This window comes from Paramacrobiotus metropolitanus, unplaced genomic scaffold (assembly GCF_019649055.1).
Source record: "Paramacrobiotus metropolitanus isolate TYO unplaced genomic scaffold, Prichtersi_v1.0 Parri_scaffold0000043, whole genome shotgun sequence".
Taxonomy (NCBI): Eukaryota; Metazoa; Tardigrada; class Eutardigrada; order Parachela; family Macrobiotidae; genus Paramacrobiotus; species Paramacrobiotus metropolitanus.
In genome coordinates, this window is record NW_026570263.1 from 103,170 (window position 1) to 120,683 (window position 17,514).

At 46.6% G+C, this 17,514-nt stretch overlaps 5 protein-coding genes across 8 annotated transcripts; 4 read left to right on the top strand and 1 right to left on the bottom strand.

The window, feature by feature from the left end:
• Positions 1–426: 426 nt before the first annotated feature.
• On the top strand, positions 427–1,996 carry LOC129590906 (free fatty acid receptor 2-like). The gene is made up of 2 exons (XM_055486351.1): positions 427–945; positions 1,393–1,996. The coding sequence occupies exons 1-2, from the start codon at positions 427–429 to the stop codon at positions 1,801–1,803; spliced, it is 930 nt and encodes a 309-aa protein (XP_055342326.1). The 3' UTR covers positions 1,804–1,996.
• Positions 1,997–2,813: 817 nt separating this feature from the next.
• LOC129590951 (prestin-like) lies at positions 2,814–8,721 on the top strand. 3 transcript variants are annotated; one of them, XM_055486413.1, is made up of 12 exons: positions 2,814–3,124; positions 3,205–3,349; positions 3,599–3,759; positions 4,117–4,394; positions 5,219–5,383; positions 5,451–6,029; positions 6,317–6,412; positions 6,478–6,584; positions 6,663–6,735; positions 6,795–6,995; positions 7,077–7,392; positions 8,328–8,721. In XM_055486413.1, exons 1-12 carry the CDS (start codon positions 3,055–3,057, stop codon positions 8,570–8,572), a joined length of 2,436 nt encoding a protein of 811 aa, XP_055342388.1. In that variant the 5' UTR covers positions 2,814–3,054; the 3' UTR covers positions 8,573–8,721. The 3 variants fall into 3 exon arrangements, with proteins under 3 accessions (XP_055342388.1, XP_055342389.1, XP_055342390.1); XM_055486414.1 differs by lacking the exon at positions 2,814–3,124 and having other exon boundaries at positions 3,250–3,759; positions 4,049–4,394; XM_055486415.1 differs by lacking the exon at positions 2,814–3,124 and having other exon boundaries at positions 3,250–3,759; positions 4,056–4,394.
• On the bottom strand, positions 8,670–9,530 carry LOC129590952 (uncharacterized). Its single transcript, XM_055486416.1, has 3 exons — positions 9,353–9,530; positions 9,108–9,218; positions 8,670–8,990 (listed from the first exon to the last, which is right to left on the bottom strand). Exons 1-3 carry the CDS (start codon positions 9,495–9,497, stop codon positions 8,941–8,943), a joined length of 306 nt encoding a protein of 101 aa, XP_055342391.1. The 5' UTR covers positions 9,498–9,530; the 3' UTR covers positions 8,670–8,940.
• A 908-nt stretch (positions 9,531–10,438) lies between these two features.
• Positions 10,439–13,612, top strand: LOC129590966 (uncharacterized). 2 transcript variants are annotated; one of them, XM_055486432.1, is made up of 8 exons: positions 10,439–10,732; positions 10,847–11,025; positions 11,543–12,049; positions 12,110–12,326; positions 12,382–12,426; positions 12,502–12,624; positions 12,691–12,799; positions 13,108–13,612. In XM_055486432.1, the coding sequence occupies exons 1-8, from the start codon at positions 10,675–10,677 to the stop codon at positions 13,247–13,249; spliced, it is 1,380 nt and encodes a 459-aa protein (XP_055342407.1). In that variant the 5' UTR covers positions 10,439–10,674; the 3' UTR covers positions 13,250–13,612. The 2 variants fall into 2 exon arrangements, with proteins under 2 accessions (XP_055342407.1, XP_055342406.1); XM_055486431.1 differs by having other exon boundaries at positions 10,445–10,732; positions 11,543–12,326.
• A 199-nt stretch (positions 13,613–13,811) lies between these two features.
• LOC129590979 (tubulointerstitial nephritis antigen-like) lies at positions 13,812–17,197 on the top strand. Its single transcript, XM_055486447.1, has 9 exons — positions 13,812–13,926; positions 14,019–14,211; positions 14,893–15,017; positions 15,074–15,270; positions 15,346–15,498; positions 15,652–16,109; positions 16,541–16,676; positions 16,744–16,949; positions 17,013–17,197. Exons 1-9 carry the CDS (start codon positions 13,880–13,882, stop codon positions 17,055–17,057), a joined length of 1,560 nt encoding a protein of 519 aa, XP_055342422.1. The 5' UTR covers positions 13,812–13,879; the 3' UTR covers positions 17,058–17,197.
• The last annotated feature ends 317 nt before the right edge of the window (positions 17,198–17,514 follow it).

Here is a 17,514-nt window from a genome sequence, read left to right on the forward strand (position 1 = left end):
AGCATAAACAAACAGCGCTCCATCCTCCGTCGATTGTCACCCGATCCGCAGACTTCATCTGCGCATGCCGACAGCGCAGGAGCCGGTGATTTCCGGTTGTGACAGGTTCAATGCTATCAACCGGCGATCAAATTTCTCCCGGTCACTTAGTAAAGACTCTGTCGGCTGAAGAAGCGGAAGATACGTGATCATATTGCATCAGTTCCCTTTACTTATGTCGCATAGAACGAAGCCTCATGATTTCAAGGTTGCATCACACTCTTTATGTATGAATATGTACATGTCATAATGTACTAAATTCTTCCCACTTTTTTGGGATATGTCCAAGTCATAAAAATTTGAAATTATAACATATATTTTCTAAGTAGAACCTTTACGTAATACTTATATGGTTGTGCAGAAATTCGGCATTCTGTTAGCGAAAAAATGAATTCTTCCTATTTATTTTCGGTCCAATATCTCAACGTCACCATCGAAGACCCGGAATTTCTCGGCTGGACATTCTACCCGGCCGCTAAACTCTTCCTCCTAATCACCGGGATTATTTTCAACGCCGCGTGCCTCTTCCTCTCCCTGACCACCCCCTCCTTCCGCAACGCCTTCGCAGTGTACCTCCTGGCGGTGTTATCCAGCAATTTATTAACCCTCTTAATCTACTATCCTTTATCCATCATCCAGGACCTGTACTCCCAATGGCCTCTTAACCACGCCCTCTGCGGCGTGCTCCTCTACGGAAATCTGGTGAGCCGCAGTCTCTGTCTCCATTTTCACGGTTTAATTACCCTCAACCGCTACTGGGCGATCCTGGCGCCCTTATCCTACCGCGTCCACCACGCCCCGGCCACCGCCGTGACCTTTTGTGGGGTGAGCGCCCTGTACCTCCACGCCACCGAGGTCACGGCTATCGTTTTGGATTTCCGACTGCGGCGCTGGAGTATCGAGCAGGTGACGAAAAACCCAGTACGATAGGAATAATTACCGTAATAATCTGTTCTACCGACCTTGCTCAACGACAGAGTATGAGCTAATAATCTCAATAGGGCTTATACTGTGTATACTTGTATAGCTAACAATTGTAGGTCTACGAATCTACGCAAACGAGAATTTGCAGCTCCGAAGCCGATTTTTAACCGAGACCGCAAATATCAGATGAGACGCAGAACGTGTAGAAAGTTTAGAAAACAAAAACACAACCCAAAATAACAGAGAACATTCTAGAACGCACACTAAAGTAAGTACGAGTAAAAAAGCCGTAGAGTACGTACTAACTGGCTCCAGTATGCAACATTTTACAGCACGGAGGAAGTGTTGTTATAAATTATTCCTGGTACTAAGTTTGCTTGTCCCGTGATGCTAGTTAATAAGGGATAGAAAATTATTTTTTCGTCGCAGGCGAATTGCTATCTGGACGTGATGGCGCAGCGCGTGTACATCGGGGTGATCTACGCGGTGAACTACGGCGTGGCGCTGCTGGTCATTGCGGCGTACCCCTACGTGTTGTGGACGCATGTCCGCCAGAAGCGGAAGGTCGTCGGGGCGGAGGTGCAGCGCGGTGCCGGGTGGGGCTTAGCCATTACCTTGCTAACGGGGAGCGTACTGGTGTGTTGGGTGCCCCACGGGATCATGATGTTCGTGCTGTTTGTGCGGGAGGAGTCGGCGCAGTTGACGGGCTGGGAGGTGGCCTGGCTGCTAAATATGCTGCAGCCGCTGCTGGATCCGTTGATCTTTTTTGGGACGGTGGAGCCGGTCCGGGAGAATTTGTTGGGGAGATGGCGCAGGTTGAGAAAGGCCTTGGCTGCTTAATTCTTTGCAAAAACGGTATTTATCCGAGATACCTTTTAATTATCGTTATTTCGTTTTCATGCTACTACTGTACATGTGTTGTTTCTCATTTTTTCGATTACATTTTTAGTTTTCTTCTTTTTTTGCAATCTATGTACAATAATTTCTCCATTTTGATCTCTCTTTTCCTTATTTTTTCGTTATTTTTCATCAGTTCCACTTTCTGTTATTTTTAAATTTTCATTCATTTTACGTTTCAACTATGGCTTTATATTTCTTCGAAGCCATTATTCTTTCGTAATAGTAAAAATAATTGTTCTGCCAAACTGAAGTGGCAACTGAATTTCCGGTTATGTACAGATTTGTATAGTACTCACAGTCAGTACGTACTCTGTTTTTGTGCTTTGCTTCAAAACTATTTTGGCTAAATCCCTCTCCGGAAATATTTAAATTAGATGCATTCCATTCCGATGTTGTTTTGCTCGAATATTTGCCAGTTTTTTATCGTGATCGAGTGAAATAAGTACAAGCATAAAAGCGCCGCCAAAAATATGTTTTGTACATACTTAGGTACCTTGTACATACATAATTATGCAGGTACCTCATACATGTAACGAACACGTAGATACATACATAAGCCGATAAATGCAAAGGGTGTGTTTTGCACATTTTGTCGGTATTCGGTGCTCACGTGAGCATAATACACGCATCGGTTTACTGCATCCAAAAGCCGGTACACGACAGCAGCCGACGGAAGGCAGCCTAACCCAACCGGAAATCCAGCAGGGCAACTTTACTGCTTACGTTACTGTACCGCTGAAATCTTGCTTGGGCTGGATGCGCAGTATACTCGCCATACTGCAGCGTCTGTGCATCGTTTCGCTGTTTATTTATTTTCCCGGCGACAATCAGCTGAATAGCGTGGGAAGAGCGCGACGGTGAATGGCGGACTGCTGCGTGAGCAGTCTCAACATCCTCGCCAGACTGCCGCGATCTATGGGCTTGTTGATTTACACGTTTCGTATGCAAATCGCCGGAATGCGACGAGCGCAGCGCCGTGGTCCAGGAAATAACTTGCCTGTACATGACGACATAATACATCAAAATCATTCGCCAGTGCGTTGTTTCTGTCCAGGGTGACTATTATTTCCGCTAGCTACTGATACCGGATTATCAAGTATAACACCACTATGTTCCTTTTACGGTTGATTCGGCAATTTTGCTAGCCATCGTCCTCTCTTTATAACCAGCAACGGACACACCATCTGCGACATGTCGGAATCACCGCCGTTGCAGATGCGGGAAACCCCGGCACGGGATGGCACCCCGTCGCAGATGTCCGGTGAGTATCATCACATGATACTTGTATTGATGATGCCGGCGGTGCGTAATTTGCTGGGTTAGTGATTGCGTTCGTCCTAGAGCACGGCGAGAATCCGGGCCCGGCGCAGTCGACCAGCAGTGATTCGGCGCACCGGGCCAGTCTGACCTCGTCGGTACTGGAGATCTACGGGGAATACGGCCGGCCCATCAAGATGACCCGCCAGATGCTGCTCTCCAAAATTAGGTCCATGTTCTTTGCGTATAATTAACTCTACAGCCTTGTTTCAGATTATACGAAGGCTTTTACATTATTTATTACGGCACGTACAGTATTAATTAAGTTTCGAATAAGGTAAGGGTTTATTTATGTGGACGCCAACTTTTACGGAATACATTAACTGTGGTGTCCTGATTAATAAGGAGTACATTTGCTGTAACATGTTCGGCACTGATTAAACAATGACGATTCTGCTGCGTGGTGTGCACTGTGCAGACGCTTCCTGCACCAGCGTGTGTACGGATTCAGTGTCCCGCTGGGCCGACGCTACACGGCCTTCTTCCCGCTGGTCGCGCAGCTGCAGCATTACGAGTGGTCGTGGTTAATGTGGGATGTCCTGGCTGGGATCATCGTCGGCATGATACAGTTTACGCAAGGTATACGACCACCCAGTACATATGTCTAATATTATGGAATATTATACATTACAAGTAGTACAACCTATATTTATAATAAAGACATCACATTTTTGTACTTGCCTGTAGGTAATTAGCTGTTAATTACAGGCAGCTCTAAATGGGACCTTTATGGCATGAATTATTTCCAGTTATTTTGATAGGTTTATATCAATAATTATTATACATATTATCATATACAGTAACTGTATGTCCACATTGTCCAGCAATGCTTGACGTGAATCGTACAGCAAACTCCAAATACTCGTAGTTTGCAGGCCGTGTACATCTGTACGACAGCAAGACGACACTGGACAGTTTGTGTTATGCTTTCTGCAGTGTTCGGTAACTCGCAGACGGCGCTGATCCGGCAGTGGCACGGCACGTACATCCTGCTGTTCCCCGGCCTGATCTACGCCTTCATGGCCTCCTCGCCGCACAACTCCGTCGGCGGCATGAGCATCGTGGTGGCCACGCTCAGCGTCTCCTTCATGCAGATCCAGGACGCCTACTACCCCAACGAGATGCGCGACGGCCGCAAGATGACGGCCGCCGAGCAGTTCGACCTCCATCTCAGCATGGGACCCGGCATCGCCCTTGTGGCCGGCTGCTTCCAGGTACGAGGACAAGTGCGTATGGATAAGTGGAAAATTAGTTTATCAAGTTAATTTATCCATTTTATAATTTAACGGGCACATCTAGAAATTAGTTACGTGCAGGTTTTATAACACTGTACTACAGTGTACAGTGTTATAAAATATACCTCCTAACCATAAGCGCATTTACCAATGCACGCACCAGTAAAAGAATTGCCCGGTTTTTCCCATGCATCGAAATTGTTTTGCAATGGTTTGCCTGCCTCGGCATATCCTAAACGTGTGTAACTAACTGCACGGGAAAGCAGGATACCCTATTATGAAAGCGATGCAGAGTAAACCGAGGCGAATTGGCCGTTTCGCCTAAACGGTTAATCCAGTTATTGCTCCAAGTGTGTGTATCCAAATTCAAAGTGCCGCTAAAGAACATGATTACTAGACATGAAATATTGTAGAGTGATGGCTTCACGTACGGGATATGTGCAGACTACCATATTTGCCTTAACGGCCAGTCGTACATACAGTTTTCTTAGATTTGTCAGTTGTTCGAAACAGCTACTATAAGATTTTTTTTATTGAAAAGTTGCAAGTTTAGTAATTTTTTATTGAATTTTATTTCATAAAATAAAGGTACATCACAGACCAAAAATAGTTAGTCACGATTCACAACCAGCTATCACGTGAACGGTGTTTGCAAAATTTTTGTCATGTGGACCAGCGCAGAGAATACCGTGTTTCTGATTTCCGGTATACAAATCCGCCGTTCGAAAACTGCCCCAAACGTGAACAGCGCCGAAGAATGCATTGTGCCCTGAGTGTCTTCTGAATTTCTGCCGGTTAATTAGGTGGTGCTGGGCATGTTCAAGCTGGGCTTCCTCTCGGCCATCCTCTCGCCCAACGTCATCCAGCCCTTCTCCATCGCCTGCTTCCTGCAGTCCATCTGCTCCAAGATCCTCACCTCCTTCGGCCTGCCGCGGCTCATCCACTTCGGCTACGCCAAACACTTTAGAGTATGTTTTCCATCGCAAATAAACATCTCATTAAGCGGCTTTTTACAAACGTCCGTCTAACCAACAGGACATCATCTACTTCCTGAAGAACCTGGACAACATCAACGGCTACGCGGTGCTCCTCTCCCTGTCCATGGCCTCCATCGTCCTGTGCTTCCGGGAATTCCTCCAGCCCCGCCTGTACACCGCCTACCGCGTAGTAGTCCCCATTGAGTTCATCCTCTTCGTCATCTACTGCGGCCTGAGCTACTGCTTCGACTTTGAGAAGCGCTACAACATCTCGGTGGTGGGCAACTACAGCTACGGCTTCCTGCAGCCGGCCGTGCCCGACTTCACCTATGGCTGGGATATGCTCTTCGCCGGCATCGTCATGGCTATCGTCTCCTACACGGTGACGCTGGAGTCGGCCAACGTGCTGGCGCAGAAGAACGGCGACCAGATCTCGCCCAATCAGGAGCTGCTTGCGCTGGGGTCCGCCCACATTTTCGGCTCATTCTTTACGTGTATCCCGGTGGCGGCATCCGTGGGGCGGGGCCAGGTTAATCAGGCCATTGGCAGTCATTCGCAGATTTCGACGCTGGTGGCCTGTCTTTTTGCTTTCTTCCTCGTGGAGTTTGCCGGACCGGGGATTGCTTATCTGCCGACAGTACGTTATATACTGCAGTGTTATTACCTTCAGGATTTTTTTAAAAGTCTCGTTTTTTTGCAAAAAGGGTAGTCTGGTTAAACACACTATCATGCACTATCAAAATTCGAGAGCCTGCGATCTGCCCTAATGTCAACACCGTAGAGGTGCCTAACGTACTCTGAAATCAGAGTATTGCGCCTCGTTTTTAATTTGACCTTTGCAAATTTTAAATTACAGTTCGTATTAGATTTCATGAGTCATTGAGCAAACTGTTAAAATACTGATGCATTGTGGATTATGTGCAGTGTATCATTTCCGTCAACATGATCCTCTTCCTGTCCATGTCCATGGGCGCCTTCCTGGACGTCCCGCGTCTCTGGCGCAACAACAAAATGGATGCCGTAAGTACACGAGATTAATACAATATTAGCGTGTGTCCGATGCCAGCACGGTTGCTTGTGGTTAGTGCATCTGGATGATCACCTTCATCGTCTGCATTAGCACCACAGTGCAAATGGGACTCTTCATCGGCAGCGGCCTCTCCATCATTAGCCTGTTGGTGCGCAGTCAAAGGTATCGCACGTGGAAAACATTCGCCTTGCGATAAAATTCAAAATAAATTGGTTCCGATAAAGTTTATATTCACTGCAGGCCAAAGGTCAGGGTGATGGGCATCTTGCGGAACACCAACTGGGGATTCGTGGCGCTGAAGCACTACGAAACGGTAAGCACCCATCCGCTGTACCACTTCCGCGACCTTTGTAATAGCGTCTAGATTTGCAGGCGCGCGAACTGCCAGGCATCCGGGTGTTGCAGATCCAGAGCCCGATGAGCTACGCCAACTCGGAGTTTTTGGTCAAGCAAGTGACCAATCTGGCCTGGGAAGAGTATGCGGCCGCCGCCGAGTTCCCCGTCATCTCCGAGCCCAAAGAGGAGACACCGCTGCGTCGGCACGCCTCCCTCAACTTCCTCACCGGGCGGCAGGTATGCGACACCCAACGGTTCCTCGAAATATTGTTTGCTAGACGCTAAGTACAGTATCAATTTCTTGACGGTATCGTGCAGAACCCAGCGATTCGCGCACTGGTCGCCTCCAATATCCTGGGCAGTCTGGACAGCGCCGTGGGGACCTCGGCGTCCCTGCTGCGGCAGCGCGCGGCAGAGAAAAGCGGCCTGAGCGCCTCGATGAGTGACCTTTCCCAAAGATCAGCGTCAGACGGGACGAATCTGTCGGAGGAGACAGAGATGTCGACGGCCACGCGGATCATCCTGGATCTGGGCGGTGTCGGGTATATCGACTCGGTGGGCATTCGGGCGCTGGAGCAGATTGCCAGCGATCTCAAGCGTCTGGGTATCGAGACGATCCTGGCGCAATGTACCGGTACGTTAAAATTAACTCATCTCAACTCGAACACCAAACAGGGCAATTAATTTCGTCGTTTTACCGGATGATAATTTTATTCGACATCAGTCAGTTCACAGACCATATGGGCTAGCACAGGTTTACACTACTTAAAATGATCAAAATTTAAACATTGGAAAAACATCCAAAATCGTTAGTCCCATTAGTGATCTTAGGGCGTGCAGTCAGTGTACCCAAAACCGCAGCTGCGTTTCCTCGGACTACTGCAAGGCTTAAGCGCTGCCTTAAGAAGGCCGTAGATCGTGGTTCTCCGGTGACTTTGCGGATCTTACGGCCGGCGAAACGGATGAGCTCAGCAAAAGCCACTCCAAACGTACCGAACGTCTCGACCGCCAGAGGGTAGAAAAAATATCCCAGATCTTCGACGAAATCATATTTGTTGCGCTTACTGTTTTCAGCCAACTGGGCTACGCTTCCGGCCCAGTTTTACCAGATTACTTATATTAGCGTGCATACCTTCGGATTGTAATACAAACAACTGATGCCGCTAAATAATTTCCTGGTTTGTGGATAGCAAACTTACCGCCCCTCAGAGCAAGGTGATCTCTTCTGCTGCGCAGTAATGAAAACCGCGTAAAACGTTTTGGTTTATAAAAGTTTGTGGGATGCCTACTACTGCTTGTGTACGATTTTTTTCTTAAGAAGTATTTCACATCAGCAGGTAGACAGTTGAATTCTGTATCGATTTTTGCATAGGTTATTGTAAAAAGATGGCCAGCCAGTCCGCGGTTAAAAAAACTTAATCAAATCAGCAAACGGAGGGCAACAGGAACACCGCTAATGCGTTTAGCTACGTAAATACACTGAAGCTCGTGCTACTGTTTTTGATGGCGTAGTAGGTGTACTTCCGCGTGAATATAAATTACCGATAAAAGCGGTTATAAATATTGCAGGACAGATCCTAAAGCAGCTGAAGCGGCTGGAGATCCACAAGATCATCCCGGAGGCCAACATCTTCCCCAGCGTGGTGGACGCCGTGGAGGAGGCCATCCGGCGTATCCGCAGCCATAAGGAGCCCAGCGGCGAGGGCGAGGTGGTCGGCGAGTACGAGGACGACCGCTTCTGGGACGTCCCGGTCGTCCCGGTGGAAGGTCTGCCCGTGGTCGACCTCGATAAGGTCAGGTTCACTGACGACTGACCCGAACAGTGAACTAACTTACACGACGCGCATCCGCCAAACGAACGCGGATAAAATGGTTTTAAAATCAGTGCTGTCTGAAAGTGCTTGCCATATAAGCTGGCAGTTTATTCTGTTACTGCATGCGCCCTGTATCGTTATCAGAATAAAATTGGAGAAATTTTATGGTAGTCCTTTATACACTGATTGTCTTAATCGTTTCTCGTACATAATTTGGCGCGAGTGCTGTCCACACTGTCCACACAAAACAAACCACAGTACGGTCATCGTGGAAACAAAATACAAAAACAACAAGACGCATTCTTTGCGGACACTATCCTCCCGGAGGTAATTCCTCCCGCGTCGCGTCCAGATTATGGTAAGCAGCGTTATGTTTTGGGTGGTGGTGGTGGTGCGGGAGCCGGTGTGGCGGGTGGAGCTACAAAGAAAGCGCGAATGAAAGCTTGACGCTGTCTTTCGCAGCCGCTACGCTAACACCGCTAACACCGTTAGCGTTAATGCCGCTACGCTAACACAGAATGCGTAGTGAACTCACTGAGTAGCTGATGGAGAATGTAGCCCCACAAAAAGCCGGTCACATCCCCGCCGATGCCCCAACCGCCGCTCGTTCCCGGGAACTGCCGTTTGGCGCGACTCAAGATGGACTCTGCCGACAATATGTACAACTTTATCTGACCATGTTTTTCGCAATGATTCACTGCACAAATGTCACGCGAAACAAGGAGAAATCTATTTATAATAACTTCATGAGAATTACGTTGAGAAATGATTGCCGCTTACCTGAAGCAGCGGGCGCCACTGCCGCATAACTATCAGCAGCCGCTGCCGTCGCGGTATTTTCACCGAGCAACAGCAGGCATAACACCGTACTCAGTAAACATAACCACGATAACCACGAAGTCCTTCGTAAGCCGTAACAATCCATGGTAATTAGAACTTCTCGAAAGATAGTGCAACCATAATGTGATACTCTTAGTGCGCGGCCTGACGCGGGGCTTCTTATATCCGATGGGTAATGCAGATTTTCGATGTTTTTGGTTATGTATGCATCTTGTGGTGGGTTCTTGTGGAGCGGAAGCGCTGCAGTGTCCATGTCATAACGTCAGTGATGTAAAATGTAAATATGCGTGTCTGGCGCTATTTCTGACAACGCTGGACAATGGGGCAGGCCGTAGCCACTTCACCCGTGTTTGTCAGCGGCTGAATGTGTTTTTAAACGGCGGCCAAGTGCGCGCTCACATCTTTGTTTGCCGGTAAGCAGGCTAACCACAATACACAGTCATAGTCAGTTAACTGTTGTCGAGTGGTTTTGTGTATGTTTATCGACTGCTCTGCACAGATATGTGTAAACTGTAAACACAGTCGAACGCATTAATAAAGGTCACTTTTATGCGCCCCAAATGTCGGGGCGCACAAATTAATGATAGGATTAAGCAGTTTACTGGAAACTTTACGGCTCGTATCAGATCAACTATGCGCTCCGTAGCAGTTTCCCTGAAAATTAAAAGATAACAGCAAGGTTTATAATAGACAGAGTCTCTGTGTATCTGGAGAATCCTATGTACCTTGATAACAATGTCTATTTATCATGAAAACAACAAAATGAAATACGACTAAGTACTCGACTGATGTTCGTGTGATACGTGCAGACACGTGATATGTCCGTCGTACACTAAGCCAGTCACGTACCGGAAGTGCAACGTAATCAACTTCAGTGTATGTTGGTTTTTTTATATTAGCCATAAAACGTCTGTATGCATCTGCAGCAGCTACTGATGTAATCGTAGTCGGCCGCCGAGATTGTGGGGCAGTGTAGGCTAATTAACCGTTGTGTGTATTAGCGGCCAGGCAACTTCCGCGATGCGCTAGCTAGCGAAGATTTTATTGCCGGCAGAGAGCCCGCGGTCATGAGCATCTTCGTACTGTATACTGCAGTACTGATGCAGCGTTGTTTGCACCATCACATGATGCCGCACGTCTGCCGCTTTCTGTGTCAAGATCAACGCCGAAATAACAACCGGATCCATCACATAAACACTGTTGTGACAAGCTGCATTTAGCTGATACGTTAATATATAAGTGCTGCGTTTCCTGGATCGGGAATGTGGACAACAATCTACGGTTCCTTGTTCTCCACGCTTCTCTTGCTATTCCATCCAGGTAGGTTGTCGCTTCATCTCCAGACAATATTCGGCATTACTGAACTGCATAGGATTTAATTTGTGCGCTAATAATTCTTGTTATTCGTTAATCATTCCTTAACCGTGGATGCAGGTGGCGCTCGGGCACAAAATGAGACAGCGGCAGCAACGGAGAATTTTCCCCTCCCGACCCAGCTCAACGCCACCGCCAATGTGACGCTCCCGACGGAGCACAGCGCGCCGGTCATCGCGGTCGATGGCACCGTGCAAAACGTGCAGAACGCCTCCATTCCCGATGTCGTCATTATGACGGTAGGGTGGCTTTTGGCAAAAACAGCTATTCGCATACTTAGATATTTGTAAATATACCTTGTTTACCTGATAAAAGAATGTAACAGCAACAACTCGTGATTAATTTCCTAAATTCAAAAAAGCATAAACCTGCCTAAAATAAATGTAAATTTTATGAGCGTACCTACGTTTATGTTTTCAATTCATTTACTTTTATTAGTTTTTAATATTTTTATTAGTTAGTATTTTTTTAGGTCTATTTATTTCAACTTATTTTCATTTTGTTGTTAAATAAGTTCATTATTTTGCTTATTTATTTGTTCTGCCTCGTTATTTGTTTCATTTTCTCATATATTCTGTTCGCTTATTTATTTGTTATTATTTTTGTTTTGCCCACCTGGGTAACTTGACTAATTTTTATATATTCTTAAAATCATTCTTACGTACTGAGAATTTATACTGTAAGTGCGTTTCAGTAAAGAAATCAAGAGAAAAATCGTACCAACCCATATACTGTATCAACTGTGTTTTCTTCCAGCGGTCGACCCTGTTGGGAAGCGTAGCGCAGTGGCTGCAAGCCGTGATGACGGTGGTGTGCGGCGGGGAGTCTGCCCCGGCGGTGGCCTTCTTCCACTGCATCAACCACGCCCCCTCCATCCCGGCGCTGTGGGCGGCCATGGGGCTCAACAGCACCTCCATCCAGGTGCAGACCATCCAGACCACGCAGATCTCGGGACAGAACGCCTCGGTGGACGCTAATTCCCTGCTGACCCTCCTCAGCAGCAACGTCACGCAGCTCAACGACCTCCTGCAGCAGATCACCGCCCATCTCGGAGATTTCTGCCTCAACGTCCCGCCGCTGATGCAGTGCGTTAGACCGTTCTTGCAGGCATGTATTACCAGCACCGGATTGCGGGTGGACCAGTTCGCGCGGAATGGGCTAATGAACGGAAAGGTGCCGGCGCCGGAAGTGGTCAATAAGGAAATCGCTAGTGTTACCAATGAAACGGTGGTTGCAAACACTGGTAGCATGAATGTTACCGAAGTAAGTGCCGGTAATGCTAACGTTACCGAAGCAAGTACCGTTACTGCCAACGTTACCGAGGTAACCACCGGTAACACCACCGTTACTGAGGTAACCGCCGCTAACGCCAACGTTACCGAAGCCCCACAGCTGCAGAATGCCACCGCTGTCCAAGCCAACGTTGCAGTGAACAGCAGCGCCCAGGAAATAGCCGGTAACAGCAACGCGACGATCAATGCCGATCCGGTGTTCAACCAGATCAATGTAACCGAAACGAATATCACCGGTCAAGCTCGAGGTATTTTGCAAAAAGTTATTAAGTTTACCATGTGACCTTTCACTTCCGGTTGCAGAATTGGATGTGGAAACTATTAAGCTGATTCAGGCTCAAGCGGCCGGTAAAAATTAACCTTCTTTTCTATTAATTCACCTTTTTATTTAATGGCAAAAATTAATAAAATTGATGTTGTTAGCGCCGGTTTCGAAAGTGTGGTTCAACGCCAATTTCCCGCTGTCTCATTCGGCCGACGACGTCGCCCAGTTCGTGCAGGCCTCATTGGAGCACCTGTGCCAGAACCAATCGGAGAAACTGACCAGTAAAGCCGGGTCACGTGTCCGCGCAAGAAAGTTGCTGTAATTTAGTTTAAATTTTATAATTGCAGCGGTTGTGTCCAACGTGGCGTGTATCTTCAACGCCATCAGCATGCCGTCATGCAGCAACGAGATCCTCGATTTGAATCAAGCGCAGGCCAGCCAGGAAAACGTCTGCAAGTATGCCGAACTCACGCTTCAATTCCAAATTAAACAAAACAAATCAAATGAAACTAAACAGAATTTTTATCAATTTTAAAAAAATTCAGAATAAATAAATAATTACCGGTAATCGTTTAGTACAGTATCGCTGTATCTGTATATGGTTGTACCCAATCAGTATGCAGATACACACATTGCTTCGGAAATTTCTGCTATCTGCTGAAACTTTAATTAAGCTTTGCTGTTTTAATTTTCCTTTTTTTAAAACTTAATACGTCTATTTGTTTTTATAATAATTTTTTATTTTTGCGTCTATTTTTTTACAGAGCGGCGATGGAGTACGGATCGTGCTACCTGTCTTCCATCAACAGCGTCTGCAACAATCCCGCCCTGACCGGCATCTTCACCGACCTGGGCGTGGCCTACTTTGGCGCCACCGAATGCGCCAAAAATCACACCACCCACTAAGTGACGATTGTTTTCCCCAGTTTCTCACCAGAACAGCAACAAATGCTCTCCTAACAAGAGTTTGGCGAACTGTGCTGACACCCGCCATTTCCGGTTTCCAGGAATTTTTGTACGCATTTGTATGAACGTTTTTGCTGGTTGGCTTTTTAGCTGTTTAATGTTTTTTTTATGACGGCCACCACTTCGTTTGTTGATATCTTTAACCGGTGATACATTACACTCGTTGTTCCGTTGAATTAGTTGTTGTTAAAATAAAGTAAATTATATACTACATGTTTCTTAATTACTGTTTTTTTTAAATTTTATTTATGTATATTGTATAATTGCATTATAAGATAATATTATACTGGTATTAAATTTTAGGCATTTAAAAATGCAAATACTCGGCAGTCGGCAATATTTACAAACCGCCATTTGCGTACGGAGTGCATTTTCGTGGCGATTAGAAGAACGAATTATGTACTTCGTACCGAGAAGGAAGCCGGTTCACGGTGATAAGTCATAACAGCGGCGTATCCGCTTATCCCAGCATATTTCTCAAGTATCGGCAAATGTTCTCAAGTAGACACATCGTTATGCATTTGTTTCCGAAGCACTGCCCCTATCACTTACTTACATGCATACCGAATCATGCTAATACTCTGGGCTTCTCTCGTAATCGTTCAAGCGAGGACCGGGTAAGAATGTGCCGTTGACTAATACATGAATCTCGTAATCTGCCGGAAGTAATGACTGTGTAAAAACACACATGCGGGTACCTGCCTTGCAGTTGGGGGGAAATCCCGCCGGCCGGCACGGTGCCCATCAGCGGGGAGGCGGCGCGGGAGCTGCCGCAGTTCGAAGCCACGCCCAAGCACCGCAGTATCCTCCTCATCCCGGAGTGCTTCGATGCGCGCCAGAAATGGGCGGGCTGCCAGAGTATCGGGGATATCCGGCACCAGGGCCTGTGCGGCACCTGCTGGGTAAGTGAGCCTTCGAATAAAACCCGTGCGCCGGGAATTTTCCTTGCGCTAATCGTTCCTAATGAGATATCAGCTAAATCACGCTTTTATTAAATTTTGTTTCAGCGTTTAAGTTTGGAGATTGTGCGTGGTAATGCTATGAGTGTATGATACACAGTCCCTTCAAAGTTCTCATGTAAACTGGGACAAACTTTTATTTGATGGTGTTTACTGAGGGGTACTCGCTGATGTACATATTATTGTGAATAAAGTAGGAAGGATTACATTTATTTCCTGATTTATTTCGTTAATTTTAATTATATATTGTACATACGGACAATATTTGTAGACGAGTTATATCCTTCGCTGATAGCAACCATTTTTTATAGCATTGATAGTCAGTCGCACAGTGCGCTAAAATCTTAAGAAGATTTAATAATGCAGCCGGTGTAGATCAGTGGTAAGACGGACGGCTACAGACGCAGCTGCCACGGGTCCCAGTATGCTTGAGCAGAAACGAATTGGTTCGAGTCCCGTCATCGGCAGAATTTATATTTCTTCAGTATCTTCGGTACATTCAGAAATTCATATTTATATTCCAGTTATAAAATCAGCAGTGTTCTCCTGTCGCAGGCGTCCGCCCTTTTAAGAGCATCGATTTTCATTATATAAACGAATATTTTACGGGGTTGCCGGTTGCAGGCGGTCGCCGCGGCCAGCGTCATCTCCGACCGGATCTGCATCACTTCCGGTCAGCGTAACCAAACCTACGTCTCGGCCATCAACCTGGCATCGTGCACGGTAGCGGGACGGAGTCCGCAGCAAAAGTACGCGTTACCTTCGCTTCCATAATACGTATCGATACAGCTAACTGGCGTCGTAGTTGCATCGGCGGTGATGATGCGGCCAACGCGTACAAACAAGCGACACTGTACGGCGCGGTGACCGGCGGGAACTACCAGAGCAGCTACGGATGCCAGCCGTACTCCCTCTCGCCCACCGACCAACTGGGGTTGTCCTGCCAGAAAACCTGCAGCAACGCCGGATACGATAGACCCTACGACGACGATCTGATCTTTGGTAGGCAGACTGTATTTTTAAAAAATTAATTTGAACGTTTCATTAAGCATTACTACTTTATTATACGGACGACAGTGGACACGTTCTGGACGACGTACAGCAACACGCTCTCACAGGAGCAGAACGCGGCCAATGTCCACCAGATGCAGATGGACATTATCGCCAACGGGCCCATCACGGCGGCCATTACGGCCTTCAGCGATCTGGAAACCTGGACCAGCGATAAAGGTGCCCTGGTTTTGTACAAAAACTAACTCAAAATACATATACGAACTATTGGTCCATTATTTCAAAAACTTGTATGAGTAAAAGAACTAAACATAAAAATTTTAAAGCATATATATTGTATGCTTATATAAAAATTTATTTTGGGAAAATTAGGAGCTTATCGTGGACCCTCCCCGGAGGCGCTGAACAAAGCCGGCCACGCCATCCGCATCATCGGCTGGTGCAAAGACCAGCAGCGCGTCCCCTACTGGCTGGTGGCCAATTCCTGGGGCACCGAGAAGGGCGACCGGGGCTTCTTCTGGATCGAGCGCGGCCGCAACGTCATCGGCATCGAGGACCACATCTCGGCGCCCATCATCCGGCAGCCCAACAACTGCCCTTCCCTGTGCGATCAACCTCTGGACCAGCTGATCCGCCTGCATCCCTACGACCGGCAATCGCCGGTCTACGCCTTCCAGGGCACCTGCGTGACGGAGGTGCGGGTGGAAGGTGGACGGATCGTGCCGGTGGCGGCGCCGGCGCCCATTGGGACGGTGCTGGTGGGCGGGCCCCGGGCGCCGGTGACGCACTGGGCGGAGGCGAAGAATCAGGGCGAGTTGTGGTTTATCGGGGTGCGTTAGTTGCTTTATTTATTCTTATATTTTATAATCATTTTAATACCAATGCTATTCAGTTATTTCGATGTTTTTGCGCAAATTTGCAATTGTCCTCCTGTTTATTTATATAAAGTATGCCAGTTTTTTCTTAGTTTCCATTTTATTGTTTTCCTGATTTGTACTTAAACAATCCATTACAGTTATTTCCTAGTTTTTTTTATATTTAATTCATTTTGTTCCTTTGGCTAATTTTTCGTAATTGTATTAAAATACTCCTATTGAATTTTCCAATAACATCGTTATGTTTATTTTCAGTGTATGTATAGCCTTTTTAAAATATTATTAAAATTAGAGACAATCTCTGGAAAAATTATTTAAAAACGTTTCTTTCCGGAAATAAAAAATTAAAATTTTTCGGATAGTTTTTTTAATCTGTTCTTGTTTAGCCGAGCGGATTTGCCAGCGTCTGCGGTGACACGCCGGGTTCCAGCAAGAAAAGCTGCCGCGCCGGCAACGTCCATCCGGACGCCACCGCCGGCCCGCAGACCCTCAACATGGCCACACGCGACAAATACGTCTATTGTAAGTTTCCGCATCCACCCTTTCTTTTCTACAAAAACAGGTCAGGAAAATACCGGTGTAATTGCAGATACGGATGAAGCCAGGCGCCAGCAGATCTACCAGTTCATGGGCGGCATGTACCGGCCGCAGGCCATCAACATCAAGGATGCTTTGGCGAATAACTTCCAAAAGGTCACGGCGCTGCTGGACCTCGACGGGAAGAGTATGCTGGTGTGCGGCGTGGCCAAGGATGGGCAAGGTGCTTGCGGGACACTATCCTACGGGTCCTGGAAGGTACGCTCAGAAAAATATCAATTTAAAAATAATAATTTACTAGCAAATTTTTTTATTTTGTAGCTAACTGGACAAGCCACCATGGACAAGATTGTTACGCAGTGTTAATTTATCAAAAATAATTTTTACTTTTTATTACGTGGATTTGGAATATCGTTACTTATTTTCAGCACTGGCTTAAAACTGTTAACATGGATATATAAGCGCCAAATAAATGCGGTGGAAAAGGTCACGGAAATAATTATACGCACTAAAATTTTGATGAAAGTTAAATCAGTAATTATTGCCTCGCGTTACTGAATTTCTTAGAACATACAACAAATATGCTTATTTGTAGCTTTGGCTGAACTAGCAAGGATAAAAATACGCCCAAAAATTCGGCCAAAAAGGTTACTCAAAAATAGATAATACGCATTAAAATTCAGGTGAATGCTGTGCTGGCGATCATCCACTTTTATATGGGAAATTTCCAGTGGGTCGAAGAAATAAAAATGCTGCGGCATCCCACGTGTTGTCCACACTCTATTAAGCGAAAGTTCGTGACTTTCGCGGTTGTTTTGCCCAA

Excerpts from the sequence above, each read along its gene's own strand:
- LOC129590951 (XM_055486413.1), top strand. The coding sequence starts at position 3,055 with ATGTCGGAATCACCGCCGTTGCAGATGCGGGAAACCCCGGCACGGGAT. Across the intron at positions 4,395-5,218 it reads TTGTGGCCGGCTGCTTCCAG|GTGGTGCTGGGCATGTTCAA; the intron begins GTACGAGGACAA and ends CCGGTTAATTAG. Across the intron at positions 5,384-5,450 it reads GCTACGCCAAACACTTTAGA|GACATCATCTACTTCCTGAA; the intron begins GTATGTTTTCCA and ends TCTAACCAACAG.
- LOC129590966 (XM_055486431.1), top strand. The coding sequence starts at position 10,675 with ATGTGGACAACAATCTACGGTTCCTTGTTCTCCACGCTTCTCTTGCTA. Across the intron at positions 10,733-10,846 it reads TCTCTTGCTATTCCATCCAG|GTGGCGCTCGGGCACAAAAT; the intron begins GTAGGTTGTCGC and ends CCGTGGATGCAG. Across the intron at positions 12,800-13,107 it reads AGCCAGGAAAACGTCTGCAA|AGCGGCGATGGAGTACGGAT; the intron begins GTATGCCGAACT and ends ATTTTTTTACAG.
- LOC129590906 (XM_055486351.1), top strand. The coding sequence starts at position 427 with ATGAATTCTTCCTATTTATTTTCGGTCCAATATCTCAACGTCACCATC. Across the intron at positions 946-1,392 it reads GGCGCTGGAGTATCGAGCAG|GCGAATTGCTATCTGGACGT; the intron begins GTGACGAAAAAC and ends TTTTCGTCGCAG.
- LOC129590979 (XM_055486447.1), top strand. The coding sequence starts at position 13,880 with ATGCTAATACTCTGGGCTTCTCTCGTAATCGTTCAAGCGAGGACCGG. Across the intron at positions 15,499-15,651 it reads AACCTGGACCAGCGATAAAG|GAGCTTATCGTGGACCCTCC; the intron begins GTGCCCTGGTTT and ends TGGGAAAATTAG. Across the intron at positions 16,950-17,012 it reads TATCCTACGGGTCCTGGAAG|CTAACTGGACAAGCCACCAT; the intron begins GTACGCTCAGAA and ends TTTATTTTGTAG.
- LOC129590952 (XM_055486416.1), bottom strand. The coding sequence starts at position 9,497 with ATGGATTGTTACGGCTTACGAAGGACTTCGTGGTTATCGTGGTTATGT. Across the intron at positions 9,219-9,352 it reads AGTGGCGCCCGCTGCTTCAG|AGTCCATCTTGAGTCGCGCC; the intron begins GTAAGCGGCAAT and ends TATTGTCGGCAG. Across the intron at positions 8,991-9,107 it reads CATTCTCCATCAGCTACTCA|CTCCACCCGCCACACCGGCT; the intron begins GTGAGTTCACTA and ends CTTTCTTTGTAG.